We start from the raw sequence: 16,162 nt of genomic DNA, 5'->3' as shown, positions 1-16,162 counted from the left end.
GGTGCCTCCGATCCCCGGCATATCCCCCCAAACCCCAACCCCCCCCCCCCCCCCCGCGACGCCTCCACCGCAGCCCGAGGGCGGAGGCACGGCGGCGCGGCCAGGCACCCGCGGGCGAGCTCCCGGGTCCCCGGGCTGGGAGGAGGGCGGGGGATCGGGCCCCTCCCCCGCGGCCGCCCCGGGGGCTGCGGCCCGCCCGCCGAGAGCAGGGGCCGGGAACTTCTGGCCGCGCCGCACGGACCCCGGCGCGCCCCCCCCCGCCCCCGCCCCCACCCCGGCGCCCCGCGGGTGTGCGGCTCGGGCTTCCCTTTCTTCGCCTCGTCGCGCCTCGGGCGCGACCCCCGAGGCGGCGCTGGCCGCCACTCACCATATTACAGATGGAGGCGATGTTTCGGACAGTCATTAGTCTAAAGGTTGCAGCGATCCCGCACCGCCATCTTTATAAGGTGAAAACAGGACTGTCCATGGTGGAGCGCTCGCGGGGAGGCCGGGCGGCGGGGCGGCGGCGGCTGCGGGGAGGCGGCCTGGGGTCCGGCTAGCAGTTTGGCTGGGAGAGGGAGGCCGGGAGGGAGGAGGAGGAGGAGGAGGAGGAGGGGGAGGAGGAGGAGAAGGCGGGGAGGGCGGGGAAGGCGGGGAGGCGGGAGGGAGAGCGGAGGGGCGGGGAGTGGCGGAGCGAGGGAGCCTGGGCCGCGGCCGGCGGCGCGGGGAGGAGGGGCGGCCCGAGCGCGCCGCGTGCAGCCTGCGCTCCGAGCGCTCCCGCCGAGCGCCCGGCCCCGGCCCCCGCCGCGCCCGCGCCGCTCCCCCCGCCCGCCCGCGCCCCCGGCCACCCGGCCCGGCCTTTCTCGTGGCCTCTTTATTTCCTGCTTCCCCCTCTCTGGGCTGGAGCGCACGGCCAGGCCCTGGCTCGCGTGGCTGCAGCAACCACACCGCGCGGGTCCCCCGGGCTGACTCCGGCGCGGGGGCGGCCGTCCGGGGCCCGCGGGGAACCGGGGGCCGCCTTGGGCGCTGGGCGCATGGAGGGGCCGCGCCTCCCGCGGTCCGAAGGCCGGGGAGGCGGGGGCTGCCTAGAGGGCCGGCGGGGACCCGGGGCCGTTTCCCGTCTTCGCTTTTTCCTTCCTGCCGCTCGCCCCCCCCCCCCCCCAACAGCCCCGGGTTTTTCATTTGGGGCGAGTGGAGAAAGCCAGGGGCAGGGATGACCACGTCCAACTGTTGGTTTCTCCCCATGGTTCCAGCCAGATGGCACCGGCGGGGACCCAAGAAGTAAATGGGGTCAGGTCATGGGGTTGTTGGAAAGCCCTGGCCGGCAGCGGGCCGGCCGCCTGGTAAAAGGCGCCGGGAGGGGACAAGAATCTGGGGCTGGGCGGAGGCCAGCCACGGCGCGCTCAGGCAATTTGTGACATTAGCACGTACAAAAGAGAAGTCTGGGTTCTGGCCGAGGACTAGAGACTGCCCAAGGAGCGATTTGAATACGGATAGAATGGGAACCAAACTTTTACGCATCTTCAGGAAACACAGACCTCTCGGGCACGCAGCCTCTTTAAGGCTTTGGTGAGGGTGCTGCCTCGTTTCCGGCATAAAAGGTCGTGGCTTGTGGCTCAAAATGCGGATCTACACCGCTTAGCCGATTTGTTCGCCTATAGTGGGGGAGCCGCTTTCCGAAGGAGTGAAACAATTCTACAAAGTTGCAGTTCAGTGCTTTCAACAGAGGAGTTACAGAGGTGGAACCCGTGATAATTCTGAAACCGATGTATTTAATGACAGATCGAATTAGAAACGAATACAATTGAAGGTAGCTTTTTACTAACCAAGGCTGACATACTGGCAAAATATCATGCCTCCAAACCTCCATTATTTCTGTAGTGTTACGATGCCCGGGATGAGAGCATTGAGGGCTGGGATCTCGAGGACCTGAGGTGGAAATAGAACACGGACAACTGCTGCCTGAAGTTCTGTGGGATCCTGTTGGCTCTGTTTAGTTCTTTTTTTTTTTTCTTTTAAGTTTATTTATTTATTTATTTATTTTGAGAGAAAAAGAGGGAGAGACAGAATCCCAAGCAGGTTCCAGGCTGTCAGGGCAGAGCCGGACATTGGGGTTGGACTCAGAAGTGGTGACATTATGACCTGAGCTGAGATGAAGTCAGATGCTTAACCAGCTGAGCCACCCAGGCGCCCTCCTTCCCCCTCCGCCCCGCACCCCCCCCCCCCCCCCGCTCTGTATATTTCAATGGATTTAAGGAATAATATTCCTGCTTATGTTAAGTCATCCTGGCAGCATCTTGTTTCCAAGCGGATCCTGATGATCGCAATAGCCGACTGTGACGTCGTACCATCGTCAGCCATGATCTTCTATGCAGTCATGGCCGCAGTCACCACCATAGCTATCAGATGATGATTATTGCCTCTTGCAGGTGGGTAAAATAAAACTCAGAGGGTCCAGTATCCTACCGCCATGGTGTCACCCACGCGTTACAAATGAAGCAGGTCTGAAAAGCTGGCAGAGCACCATGGGAGAGAAGAGGACCACAAGACACCCAATATGGCCAGTTGGGTAAAAGGCCTAAAGGGGTTTGAAGGCTTGGAGGAAGTCACAAAATACGTGCAAGAAGCACACTTGAGGCTAAAACTCAGGCCTCAGGACTCAATTTCACAGACATTCCATTCTAAAGACATTAATCCAAAGCCTTAAATGATATGGAAATTTTATACCATACTAGAGGCATTATTTCTGCCAACATCGGCACAGTGGATTGCAAAGGCCAGGGGATTGAAAACACCAATGACATAATGAGAATTGAACATCATCCGGTTACTGAGTGCTATATCAGCAAGTTCCAAGGATCTTTTGCATGCCTTTTAACAGCCTATAGCCTAAAACTGAAGTGTTCGATACAGACAAACACCCAGATTGAAACTCAGGCAGTGAATTACATACACAACAGATCAATGAACACCGCAGATCTTGTCAGACTCATGAATAATTAAATGTATTTTTATACTGCCACAAGGTTAGTGTTCACAGGTCTAAATTGGAAAAGGCATCAGTTGAAGAAGAATCCTAACCTCAGCGTCACTCATCGAGGAGACATTTGGAGGTGATAGAGGTAAAGTCATAAAAATGTTGACAATGAGAGAAATTTGAGGAAAAGCATTTCACATATAGGCCAGCCAATATGAAGGTATGGAGTTAAAACAGGAGAGTGGGCAAATGGAAGGATGGGATACAGGCTAGTCCTAAACAGTCTAAGTAAATTTGAGGGAGGCAGTCACTCCAGATCGTATGGCCCTGCTCCACAAAATGTGGTCCATAAACCAATAACACTAGTCTCACCTGGGAGGCTGTTAGAAAGAAGCGTAGACTCTAGGTTCCCATCCCAGACCTACTAAATGAGACTCTTCATATAAAGTGCAAGGAGATGGGGCGCCTGGGTGACTCAGTCGGTTAAGTGTCCAACTTCTGCTCCAGTCATGATTGGTGAGTTCGAGCCCCGCGACAGGCTCTGTGCTGACAGCTCGGAGCATGCAACCTGCTTCAGATTCTGTGTCTCCCTCTCTCTCAAAAATAAATAAACATTAAAAAAAAATTTTTTTTTAAATAAAGTGAGGAGCACTGCTCCAGCCAATCACTTGTGGTGCCATTCCCAGTGTTTACCTGTCCAGCTTCTAGAATCTACTTCAGGAAACTTTCTCATTTTCAGAACCTAAGGTTCAAGTGTGGCTGCCCCTGCCCCCTGGCTCCAGAGGAAAGCACATGATCCAGGGCTGGCCAATGAGAGCACCTCATGGCCCAGCCACAGTGATTGGTTCAACAAGGAGAATGTAATATATGCAGAGCCAATGAGAGTCTACCCGGGCCTTTGGAAAAATAAGTACTCCCCTTCCTGAGTTTGCTGAACTGATAGGATAAAGTCTAGAGCTTCCATATTTCCATGCCTGAGACTGAAGCCAATGTAGAAAAATGGAACTGAGGAATGTAAGAGAGGTCCTAACAACATCTTTATCTACTTGCTGCTAGATCTATAATCTGGACTATTCAGGAACTTAGGCTAGTAAAGCCATTGCTTTCTTTGGCCAGTTTAAATTGAGTGTCTGCTATTCGCAACTGAAAGAATCCTAAAAACCAGTGTCTTCCTGTCCCCCAAATTAATTAGGTTCAATCTGAATTCATGTTTCCTTTTCTTCCCTGCCCTACAAACTAAACCAATATTTCAAGGTCTTCCTTCAGATCTGCCTCCTCCATGAGGCCTTCCCGATCCCTTCCTCCCACCCACTACCGCTACCAATGAACCACACTATATCCAGGTGGTTCCATAGTCTCCCCTCCGTTGTGACCAGTTTCATGTCTTTCCCCCTCCCACTTCCCCTTTTTGCTTGGTTAACACTACTGAGCCCTCAGGGGTGCCTGGGCCACTCACTCGGTTGAGCCTCCCACTCTTGATTTTGGCTCAGGTCATGATCCCAGAGCCATGGGATGGAGCCCCAAATGGGGCTCCGCCACTGAGCTTGGAGCCTGCTTGGAATTCTCTCTCCCTCTCCCCCTCTATCCCCTCTCGTGCTCTCTCACTCTCTTTATCTAAAAATAAAATTTTAAAATTTTAAAAAACCACCACTACTCAGCCTTCAGGTAAGCCAAGAAAAATTGAGATGCCCTGTTACATGTCCTTATAGCACCATCCATCTTCCCTTCATGGACCTCGTATTTGTAAATATGTCTTTGCTGTATAGCACACAGCATGGAGGCAGTAGAATGGGTGGCTAAAAAAATGACCCCTTGGGGCGCCTGGGTGGCTCAGTCGGCTAAGCGGCCGACTTCGGCTCAGGTCATGATCTCGCAGTCCGTGAGTTCGAGCCCCGTGTCGGGCTCTGTGCTGACAGCTCAGAGCCTGGAACCTGTTCCAGATTCTGTGTCTCCCTCTCTCTGCCCCTCCCCCGTTCATGCTTTGTCTCTCTCTGTCTCAAAAATAAATAAACGTTAAAAAAAAAAAATTTTTTTTTAAATGACCCCTGAATCCAGACTGCCTGGACATTGTATGGCATTGGCTGTATGACATTCGGTAAGTTTCTTCACCTCTCTTTGCTGCAATTTCTGTCTCTATAAAATGAAGGTGTTAAGAGTACCCCTCATAGACTGTGACCGCATTAATTTATGTAGACTACTAAAAATATGCCTGGCACATACTCACCACCGTATAGAATAGCTGCTATTATTGCACATGTGATTATTTGATTAATGTCCAATTCCCAGTCCTTATCAGACACAAAGAGACTGAGAGACAGACCTGTTTTCGTTCACCGTTTTACACCCAAAGAAAGACACAATGCCTTATCCATAGGGAGAGTCAAGAGAGTGAATATTAAATTTGGGGGCGATTGCCTCTCTCCAAGTGGTCTGGAAGCTCCTGGAGGGGAGGAGGCTCGTCTGCAAGTTTGTAAAAATCTCATCCGGCCTCAGGCACTGTGCCTGGTGCTTTCTTTCCTTTCTTGTTTTCCTCATTGCCAAATAGGTTATTGCAGCTCATTTGCTATGCAAATGCTAGTAAACATTTGGCTGTCCACGGGGAAAATATTTTGCTGCCTGTAGAGTTTGCAACCAAAGTGGTGTCTGTGGATTATATTTCAGTTCTGTGAGGAACTTTATGGCTGCCTTTTTCCTTTTTCACCACGTATCAGACACCTGTTTACTAAACACATACCTTGTGCCAGAAGTTTTGTGAGCCACTGGTGATCCTAGGATAAAAGAAGCCAGTCACAGTGTTTGCACTGTTTCATTTCTAATGCAGTGTTCATTGGCACTGTTTATGGATGTCTTTGCTACTTTTTGCATGCAATTAGTATAACATAAGGACAAGCTAACTTTGGAGTGAAGATCAATTGAGAGGTCCTACAAGAGGGAAAGTGCATCGAAGATCATGAGTGTATCTATGGGTGGTTAAGATTCCCTAAGCCTTTGGAACAACTGGCTTATCTTGAAGTGCCAAATGAAAACTCCATGGATGGATTTTTAAACTAGGTTGGAACATGATTAGATTGCTATTCGCTTATACATTTTGATTGACTGAAAGAAAGCTGGCTACCATCTGGAGAAAGGGTCGAAGGAGAGCAAAAGCTCTCTTTGTGAGGCTATTTAGAAATTTGTGGCAAGGGGCACCTGGGTGGCTCAGTTGGTTAAGCATCTCACTCTTGATTTTGGCTCAGGTCATGATCTCAGGGTTCATGAGACCAAGCCCAGCATTGGGCTCTGTGCCGACAGCCCACAGCCTACTTGGGTCTCTCTCTCCCTCTCTCTCTCTGCCCCTCCCCTGCTCATGTGCGCGCTCTCTCTCTTTCTCTCTCTCAAAATAAATAAACTTTGAAAGAAAGATAGAAAGAAAAGAAATCTGTGGCAAGAAAGTTGTTGGTAGCCTGAGTCCACATAAGTAGCAGCAGTGGAAAAACAGAAAAGTGGACAGATTGCAGATGCTTTTGGGAGGTAGTCGGCTGAATTTGGTGATGGACTGGGATGAGAGATGAGGATGAGTCAAAGATGGGTCCCAAGTTTCCGACCAGGATGAAAAAGAATGTCTTTTTTTTTTTTTTTTTAACGGTAGGGAATGCTGATGGAGAAGGTTCAGAGGTAGATGGTTGGGAAGAAGTGACATTGGTTTCACAGGTGTTGAGTTTCAGATAACCATGAAAAACCTGAATAGTCATATCAAGTACAAATCCGGGGCTCAGAAGAAATGTCTGTACTGGAGGAGATCCATCTAAAAGTAGTTAATACATAGAAGATAATGCAGGACATGCATTTATGGGTGAAATTGTGTAGGGAGAGTGTCTAGAGTGAGAATAGACAAGGGGAAAGTCAAGAAGGGCTCCACCATGGAAGGACCAGGTGGAGGAAGAGGACCCAAAGAAAACTAACACAAACTAAACCAAACTAAAGCGGTAGAGGGAAAGCAAACAAATGTGCAACATTGCAAAAGCCAAAGAGTGTTTCAAGATGGAGGGAACAGTCAAATGCATCAGAGAGAGCTAAGGGATCAAGGAAGATAAAAATAGTAGCAATGGTCAATTCTTGAGCAAGGCTTTAAGATATATTTAATCCTTCTGACAACCCTTTGAGGAAGGCAATATTATAATCCCCATTTTAGAGCAAACTGAGGCTCAGAGAGTGTTAAGTAACGTGCCCGGATTCGTGTACGTATTCTCTCAGCAGGACCTGTTACTCAGGAGTCCTTTGAATTGTCTCAAGGGCAGTTTGCAGGGAATGATTAGGAGAGAACACATACTGGAACCGGGTGGTGAGTGAAAGGGAAGTGAGTAGATAAAGACGTTTGGCTTTGAAGGGAAAGAGAGATGGGGGAGTAGAAGATTGAAGCGCTCAAAGGTACCTTTAATGAGTGGCTCTGCCTGGTTTGCAAGGACTTTCCTAATGTGGCTCCGCCCCACCTCTGCCAAATTTTTAAACCAACCTAGCACATCATTCCCATTTCCTGCTTCCAGGTCCTCAGGCTCATGGCTCCCCTCTACCCTCCCTCAGCCAATTATTCTTCTTTCGGTTTCAAGTCCACCCATTCCCAAAAACTCAGCTCGAACCTTACTTCCAGAGGAAGCCTTCTCAGCCACGTCTTCCTTGTAACTTTTCATCAAAGGTCGCTTTTTGTATGTCGCTAGAAACCTAACATTCCTGGCACAATGCCTGGCATACAACAGGAGGCTCCCAGATAATTAGCAGGCAATTATTTTACCTGAAACCCTTGGCTCACTTGGTCAGAACTGTTTCCTCACCATCCTGCGTTCCTGGTGGCTTTCTCTTTTCTCCAGGTTCTGATCTGCACTCTACAGAACCAACAGCCCTCACTGGGTGTGGGGAAGGCAGAGTTTGGAAGGTAAGTGGGCGGTAAAGAAGTTGAAGCAAATGAGCCTCCCTTAGAAATGAGATTTTCTAGAGAGATTTGGTGATAAAATAAGGAGAGATCTCAGCAGCTTAAGGGAGGCAAGAGAACAGTGGAAAGTTTCGATCATGTTATTTGTCCCTTTTTTCATGACTATTAGTCCGGGGAGACCCTGTGTATGTTTGTCATCAAAAAATGAGGAGCTAGTGAACCCAGCAGTGCAGCTTGATGAAGGCAGTTATTAGAAGGGTAGAGGGACAGATCAGAAGCCTTAGGGCTTTGGAAAATCCATCTATTAGGTTGCGGAAATTAACATGAAATAACCCCCATCTTCTTAGTAAAGTAAGGAGTAATATAAGCTCCATCACTTTTAAGAGGTTTTGACTGCTTTGTTCACTGCCATACCCCCCAGAACAGTAACGGACATAGTAGGTGATCAATAAAGTGTTGAATGGGGATAGGACTGAATGTGTTCGAAAGAAGACTGGAAGAAGTCCAAGTATGGACTCTTGAAGTCAGGTGATTTGTTCTATAGTCTGATCAGACTTAGAACAGGCTTTTGTTGGGGGCATTTACATCCCTTCCATTCATAAACACTATTTTCAATAAAGGGAGCATAGGTCTTTTTGCCAAATTATACCCTCCTGCCCTAGCAGCCCATATGCGATCACTTCCATAGCTTTAACAAACCCCACTGCCACCACCACCTGGTGGGAGGGCAGGGATTCACATGTGACACCCGAAATGAGTTTTCTTTCAAGGGGCAGTACCTATAATTCTCCTCTTTGGTCCTGTCCTTCCAGAGAGTTGGCAGCCACTGAAAACAAGACACGACCATCCTGAACTCGCTTACTGTACAGCTTGGTCCCCATTCAGGGACAAAGAGGCTCTACTCTTCCATTCCTTTTTAGAGAACAGAGTCAGGGGGCCAGATTCAGGGTGCCGCTGACAAAGCCACCTGAGCGGCATGGCGGTGGATGTGATGCTGTTACCTCGTAAAACACCGTCCACATCCTACCTATCACTTACCATCAGGATGGCTAAAAGAGATAGGCCGTGAGCAACCGCTTGGCTTAGAATGCTGTATTCATCGGATAGACCTTTCAAAATCTGCATGAACCAAGCAAATGAATTCAAAACTTTCAAGAGTCCTACTTAAATAAAGATGCTGTATGCTGTTTTGTTACTATTCTGGTTCAGTTGCAGACAGAGCCAGAAGTAAAATTCTGGTCCGTACACCCTTAGCCTTTTATAGGATACCTAGAATTTTATTGAATGTACTTTCTGAAATCTAAACTTTCTCTTTGAACTAAATTTGATTTCCCTAACTTCAGATTTATTTCTTAGGTGCGCTAAGTAAACCATGAAAAGACCACCATATCTTGTTAAAGAACAGAATTCAGTGGAGTAAGTTGAAACATCTACGTGGCTTTATCTAAGATTCACATCCCATCTAACTAACAGAAGGGTATTCCAAGGACTTGCATAAAATGGAAGGCTTTGATAGGCAGAACCGGGGTTGGACAAGGAAGTTCCCACCAAAAGAAAAGGAAGGGTTGTTTCTGGCAAGGTCACCTTCCCTTAGGGGGAAGGGCAGGGGGATCTTAGGCGGATCACCTCCCTAGTGCTGATCAGGAAATTCCAGACCGAGTTTAAAACCAAGAGAGGCTGAAACGGCAGGTTAGACATGAAGTCTTGGTGCAGCTTAACACCAATGACTCCATTTGGGGCCCGTTGCTTCTTTTTAACCATTCCCCCCTTTTGATCAAACTCTCAGCCTCACTGAGAGAGGTGATCAAAATTTAAGGCATTAGCGCTTCTCTCAGTGGCCGCTCTAGTTCTCGAAGCGTTCATTCATCCTGGATTTTGCTGACTCTGTGGTACTCACAGGTCATGACTTCAGGCTCGCGATTTTTCAGTTGCTCATTTTCTTTGTTCCTTTTTTGTCATCCCAATCTTAGGGACATCGTTTCCTTGGTGGCTAGTGGCTGCAAACACACATGTAAGGCTTTCAGGAGGATGAAGCATACAGGGAGATCGTTATAACTCTAAGCAAGATAAGTCCCAACATTTGGAGTGCACTTCAGAGCCATGGTCCCCAAGACCAAACCAATCAAAGAATGACCCCATTGAAGAAGTCCCCCTTTTAAGCCATGTGGCTTGCCCACTGATCTTACATAACAGAGTTGCAGCCTCCACAGGAGTGTTAATCCAGGTACAGCACGTTGTGTTGGCTACAGCACTGACACCTCCTTGCTCAGAAGAGCTTTGGCCAGAGAGTGTAAGGGTCTTTGCTGGGCAGCTAGCATCTTAGCAACAGAATCTACAGTGTGTCCAAGAGTTAAGGAGAGGGCTCAAACCATTTTCTTGTATTTACTCCTAAACTAGGGGTCAGTCAGGTTTTTAGCCTGTGTAGGAAGAGAATCTCCAACCCTGAAATAGTCATCCTAAGTGCCTTAGAAAGATGGGTGCTGCTGGTGAGATCTCTCGGTGACCGGGGGCAGATCTGGTCTAGATAATCATGGGAACATAGGGTCCAAATGTGCTAAGATTCACATAGGTAAACATGTCTAATTGGTATATACTTCTAAGTGGTGGTGGTGGGGGGGTGGTTTCTCAGACATAGTTTGCATTGGCATTGGAAATTGAAGAGAAATTGGTCACAGGGAGGATCTCTTGCATCATGACAAATGTTGCAGTCTGAGAGTGTACCCCCCTTAGCAATGGCCTTGGGGGTACGAATAAGAGCATTGTCTCTCCATGCCAATGCCAGAGTAAAGAAAAGAAAAAGGAGAAAGGGTTTCATGTTTAAAGTATAAAATCTTGATCCAGCGTCTTGGGTGAAGTGAAGGCAGTCTACCTCCGTGTCAGCTACCTCTCTTCCTTGTCAATTCAGCTTGTAGGTGTGCATCATCTGCCCACATGTCAGGCGGAACCTTCTTTATCGGTGAGACATGTACCCAAGGCTCAGTGTGTTCTAGTTTTGCAGTAGTGTGTGATTGGGAGCACTTGCTAAGGTCCTTTCCAATGAGGAACAATGGGGTTGTCTTCCTCTGATGACATTTCCAGAATAATCAACAGGGTCTAGACTGTGAACTACAGGATCCCTTGAAATGGGATCTGGGAAAGCTTCTTTAATCTGTTGACCATATGCTTAAACATAAGACAAACCTAAGACTTACTGTGGCTGGTCATACTAGCCTGAAAGTTGTGTATCTTCAGCAGAAGGTTGTATACCAATAGACACTGGTCTGCCGATGACTATCTTGTGTAGATGGATTTTCCTGAAGGGAGTGCTGTGAACAGTCAGCAAGACCAAAGACAATACTGTAGGCTATGGAAATCCAGTGGTTTCTGCAAGTTTAGACATTTTACATTTGAGGATCCATTGGTTCTCTCAACCTTGCCCGACGATCGAGGGGGATAGAGACCATGGTATCTGAAGAGGTCTGCAAGGTATTCATAAAGGCTCATATGGTTTACCCAGTGAAGTGGGTGCCTCAATTACTGGAGTTATAGAAGGTATAACCCAAGTGGGAAACACATTTTCCAACAATTTCTTTGCCGCTGTGGGGTCACCGACCGATGTCAGGGGATGGCTTCCGCACACCTGGAAAACACACTTAGGATAACAACGTATCGATAACCCGTACCAAGTAGCAGTAGAATGGAGAGCAGCTGCGGGTGTTCAGAGTCCAGAGGAAGGAGGGCTGAGGCTTCCAGGGACAAAACTATCTTGCCAGGATTATGGCCGTGGCAGGCCAGGCGTTGCTGGTAGACTGTTTTTTGCAATCTTGCAGAAGCGTCCCTACCAATATCAATTTATAACTTGAGTCATCCTAAATGCGCTAAGGTGGGCGAAGGAATACAGAAACCGAAAAACGGGGTTTGGTTTATTTAGCTCCAACTGTTTGTTAAATCTGCAGCCATCATTTACCCATCTCCATTTCTCTGATTCAGGAGCAGACCGCTGCCATGTTACAAGGACATCGGGATGGCAAAACTATGGCAATGCCGAGCCATTTTTCACAGAAGCAGAATGGACTTCCTCCACATGTGCCACAATCTGTACACTCAGCTGCTTCTGCCTTTGCACGAGAGCCAGCCAGGGCATGCTCCGATACTCCGTGCCTTCAGAGTGAGCCTCAGTTTTGATAACAGCAATTCCAGAAGGTAAGAGAATGGCAGAATAGCAAGCACTAAGAACATCATTTACTGGCTGCCCATTTTTGACTGGAGTCCCGGAGGACTCAAGAAAAATCCCTTTGTCTCCAGAACATTCTAAAATCATGCATGACTCCAAAGGCACACCAGCTCTCCATATCAATATTAACAGTTTGTCCTTCGGATAACTGGCGAGCTCAGGTGAGGTGTGGAGCTCTGTGGATTTGCCTTGTGACAGGTTTCTGCTTTCTGGTTGGTCGTATTGAGGAATAACAGCACGACCTGCCTGAAAATTTCCTTTTTTTTTTGCCTCTACGGGATGACCCATCAATTAAGCGAGACTAGATCAGGATTAAAGGGGCATCTCGTAAGTCAGGATGAGGCGTCACAAAACGGGAGCTAAGACCTCAGTCCGGGGGCTCACCTTCATCGGATAGCCAAATTAAGGGTGTTGCAACGTAGAAGATGTAGTTTAGGTGGTCAAAGCAGAAGGACCTCAGGAAGTCAGTCGACTTGCAGAGAAACGTTGAGTCAGTGCAGAGCGAGGAAGACTTTGGACACAGTGTGAAGTTTCCAAGTAGATGTCGTTCCCCTGGGTCAGGCCCACGCAGGCTTCCACTCCCCTAGCAGCTGTGGCTCTAGCTTTACATCAGCTGGGACAGGGGTGAGCAACTGCGCCACACTGTATGCTGTCATAGGCGGCAGGCCTACGTTATCACTACGTCCGTGCGTGAGCATTCCCAGGACTTCATTATCCCCTCCTTGTACAAATAAGGTGAAGTGTTTTGAATAGTTAGGTGACCCTGAGGCAGGCGGTTCCTACAGAGCTTGTTTTAGTCTTATAAAAATCTTCTCACATTTGTCTTTCCAAGCAAAGGGTTCAGGGACTGACATTTTAGGGAGTTCACGGAGTTGGAGGAGTTAAAAGAGGATAATTAGGAACCCATAGTCTACAATAAATCCACACAGCTGTCACTTAACTTGTAAGTCTAAAAGATTCCCGAATTGGCCTAGTTCTTTTTGGAGACAGCTGAATTCCTTCAGAGCTTAGATCATGACCTAGGTACTGGACAATGTCTAGAGATCGTTGTAATTTTTCCTTAGAGACTTGCTGTCCCTTTTCAGCTAACTGTTGCAGCAAATAGATAGAGGATCCCTCTTTGGTAACCACGCACAGCAAAAAGTTTGTCTACATGCCATAAAAGGCTCGGTTTCCCGGGGAACTGGAGGGTACTTAGAGCTCAGTGAAGCTAGTTGAGAGAAATAAGGGGCCTGGGTGAGCCTTTCAGGCATAACTACCCAGGTCCAGTGTTGATAGTTTCAAGTAAAGGCAAATAGATAACTGACTGATGATGTCTCCAGAGATGCCCCCAAAGCAGCAATGAACAGAGTCACATGGAACTTGGGACATGAGGGTGTTCGGGTTTGGAACAACTGGGAAACCAGGAATGACCATCGTATTCATAGCTCTCAAATCCTGAACGAATTGCCCTCTCTGTCCGCTGGGGGTTTCAGAACAGACGAGATCTATAGTAACTGGTACAGGGAATGATTAGCCCCTGGGCAGTTAGGCCTTCTATTAGGTGGGGTGAGGCCTTGGATGGCCTCACGCTTGAAGGGACATTGAGACAGCATAGGGAGAGTTTTATTTATATCTGTCTGAATCATTATGGGTTCTGTACTTCTTATTCTTCCAGTGTCAGTATCAGAAGTAGTCCACAGATTTTCGGGCTCCTCCATTAAATTCGCGGACTTTTGTTGGAATTCTTCCTTTCCTGTGTCAAGGACAGACTATAAGGACCATAAAAGATCAGGTTCTGGTAGGTCAGGAAATTCTAAGACAAAGTCTCCATTGGAGGCAAAATATATTAGCCCTTTTAGTTTAGAAAGGAGAGCCCTACCTAATAGATTATCTGGAACTGACTGGCACAGTAAAAAGGAATGTTTGTCAATAAAAGGTCCCAGAGGGGCGCCTGGGTGGCGCCGTCGGTTAAGCGTCCGACTTCAGCCAGGTCACGATCTCGCGGTCCCTGAGTTCGAGCCCCGCGTCAGGCTCTGGGCTGATGGCTCGGAGCCTGGAGCCTGTTTCCGATTCTGTGTCTCCCTCTCTCTCTGCCCCTCCCCCGTTCATGCTCTGTCTCTCTCTGTCCCAAAAATAAATAAACGTTGAAAAAAAAAAATTTAAAAAAAAAAAAAAAGGTCCCAGAATCATTTGTATTGGTTGAGATAAAAATTCTCTCTCAACTTTATTAGACACCCTCTCCTCCAACTGTGGAAACCTCCTCTTTGCTTTGAGGGTAGGGTTTAAGGTATAACGTGTAACTCCGGTATCTATTAAAATTTGGCAAGGTTTCCTATTAATTTTAACATTAGTTTTCCCTTGGCTATTTAAGGGAATTTCTGGTAATAGTTTAGCAGAGAACCCCTCTGAGTCCCTTCAACTCTGTGAGGGGGCCCCCCTTTGAAGGTAAGTATGAGGGCATTTGAGAAGAATTTGCATGGGACCTTTGAGGACAATCTCTTTTCCAGTGCCCCAGTTGATTACAGCTGAGACATCAATCTTTGGACCAGAGTTTTGATAATGGACCCCTAGGAAGGTGCAGTGCTAGACGCCCAGGTGTTGTTTGGGTCTCTGGCCTTGGAGCTGTAAAGCTAATAGCTTGGCGGATTTCTGTTTATGATCTTGCTCCAGGGTGCTTTCAAAATACTCAGCTATAGTCATGAGTTCAGGTAGAGTAGTGGCTTCCCCTCCTATTTTCTGCCTCTTTATTGATCCACTAATCTCAAGAGATAATCCATGTACAAATAGGGCAGCCAAAACAGGTTGGGTGACCCTATTTATTGCATGGAACCCCAAATGCCATAGAGAAAGAGCTACCAACAGCCTTCAAAGTCTGCCAGAGATTCATTGGGGGTTTTTTTTGTTTGCAAGTTTGTATAATAGACCAATGAGGACGGGCAGGAAAGACTCTAGGAGTGGCTTGTAAAAGTTCAGCTGCTATTTTGTGAGCTTTTGCTGGGCCCTGAGACCTTGTAGACCAAAGATCTCAAATATCATCTTTGGCGTCTCGCCATCTTGCTTCCTGCATCCGTATTTGGCCTTTACCAGGTCCTACCAACATGTATATGAGCTGTATACACCTGGGGTCATAGACCCTGATAATGACTCTAAATTCTTCAAACAACTTTTGGGGCTCCTCACCAGGTTAAGGACATTCTTAAACTATGGCCGTTGGTTCAGTCTTTGGCCAAGGGGTGAAAGGTACGTGAGGAGGTTCACCTACAACCGCAAAGTTTTATTTTAAAAGGTAACTGTCGGATAATCTCTTCAGAATGGAAGGGTAGATCAGACAATTAGTGAAATGTGGGTTCTCAGGGAACAAAGGATGAGGGGGGGTCACATCAGTCTTTTTATCTTTTTGTTTAAGGTGCCTCTTGTGTCTTCAATTTTTTATTAGCCCTTGTAAAAAGTCTTTGAATGAAGCTACTTTGGAATCTTAAAGCCTTTTGAAAGCTTCTGCTCACCAATTAAATTAGGCATCCCATTCTGTTTGTTCAACTTGGGATCCCTTGCTCTCAAGTGTGTTTCTTAAATGAGCTATCTTGTGTCATTGGGATGATCCCTGTAGTGGCCATTGTAATTCTAGGTTATCGTTAGTAAAGTTTTGCCATTTTGCTAGATATGTGCAGCTTCTAGGATTATAGCTCTTAAACATAAAGTCAGCAGGTGTGCCATAAGCTGGTGCCCTCAACTCTTTGGATATAAAGGATCCCATTTCTTTCTTTTATTTTCTTTCAAGTTTATTTATTTATGGGGGGGGGGGCGTGGCAGAGAGAGAGAGAGAGAGAGAGAGAGAGGGAGAATCCCAAGCAGACCCTATGCTGTCAGCACAGAGTCTGACGCAAGGCACTCTCTCATGGACTCTGAGATCATGATCTGAGCTGAGATCAAGACCCAGATGCTTAACCAACAGAGCCACCTAGGTGCCCCTAAAGGATCCAATTTCCTTTTTTCTTTGTTTAAGTATTCTTCTTCTTTTTTTTTTTTAATGTTTATTTCTTTTTGAGAGAGAGAGAGAGAGAGAGAGAGAGAGAGAGAGAGAGAGAGAGCGCAAGCAGGGAAGGGG

General features: G+C 47.6%; 1 protein-coding gene and 1 long non-coding RNA gene across 3 annotated transcripts in view; one reads left to right on the top strand and one right to left on the bottom strand.

Moving 5' to 3' along the window:
* USP46 (ubiquitin specific peptidase 46) overlaps positions 1 to 474 on the bottom strand; it is a 61,555-nt gene extending 61,081 nt beyond the window's left edge. For both annotated transcript variants that reach the window (XM_043572674.1, XM_043572675.1), the window contains exon 1: positions 368 to 474. In XM_043572674.1, coding sequence (XP_043428609.1) covers positions 368 to 403 — 36 coding nt within the window. In that variant the 5' untranslated portion in view covers positions 404 to 474. The remainder of the gene's footprint in view (positions 1 to 367) is intronic.
* Positions 335 to 15,412, top strand: LOC122478890. Its single transcript, XR_006296186.1, has 4 exons — positions 335 to 446; positions 7,801 to 7,865; positions 11,832 to 13,993; positions 14,235 to 15,412. It is a non-coding gene; the product is annotated as an uncharacterized LOC122478890 (long non-coding RNA).
* The last annotated feature ends 750 nt before the right edge of the window (positions 15,413 to 16,162 follow it).

Source organism: Prionailurus bengalensis, chromosome B1 (genome assembly GCF_016509475.1).
Source record: "Prionailurus bengalensis isolate Pbe53 chromosome B1, Fcat_Pben_1.1_paternal_pri, whole genome shotgun sequence".
NCBI lineage: Eukaryota > Metazoa > Chordata > Mammalia > Carnivora > Felidae > Prionailurus > Prionailurus bengalensis.
The sequence above is the reverse complement of the archived record's forward strand: the minus strand, read 5'-3'. Positions and strand labels throughout refer to the sequence as shown.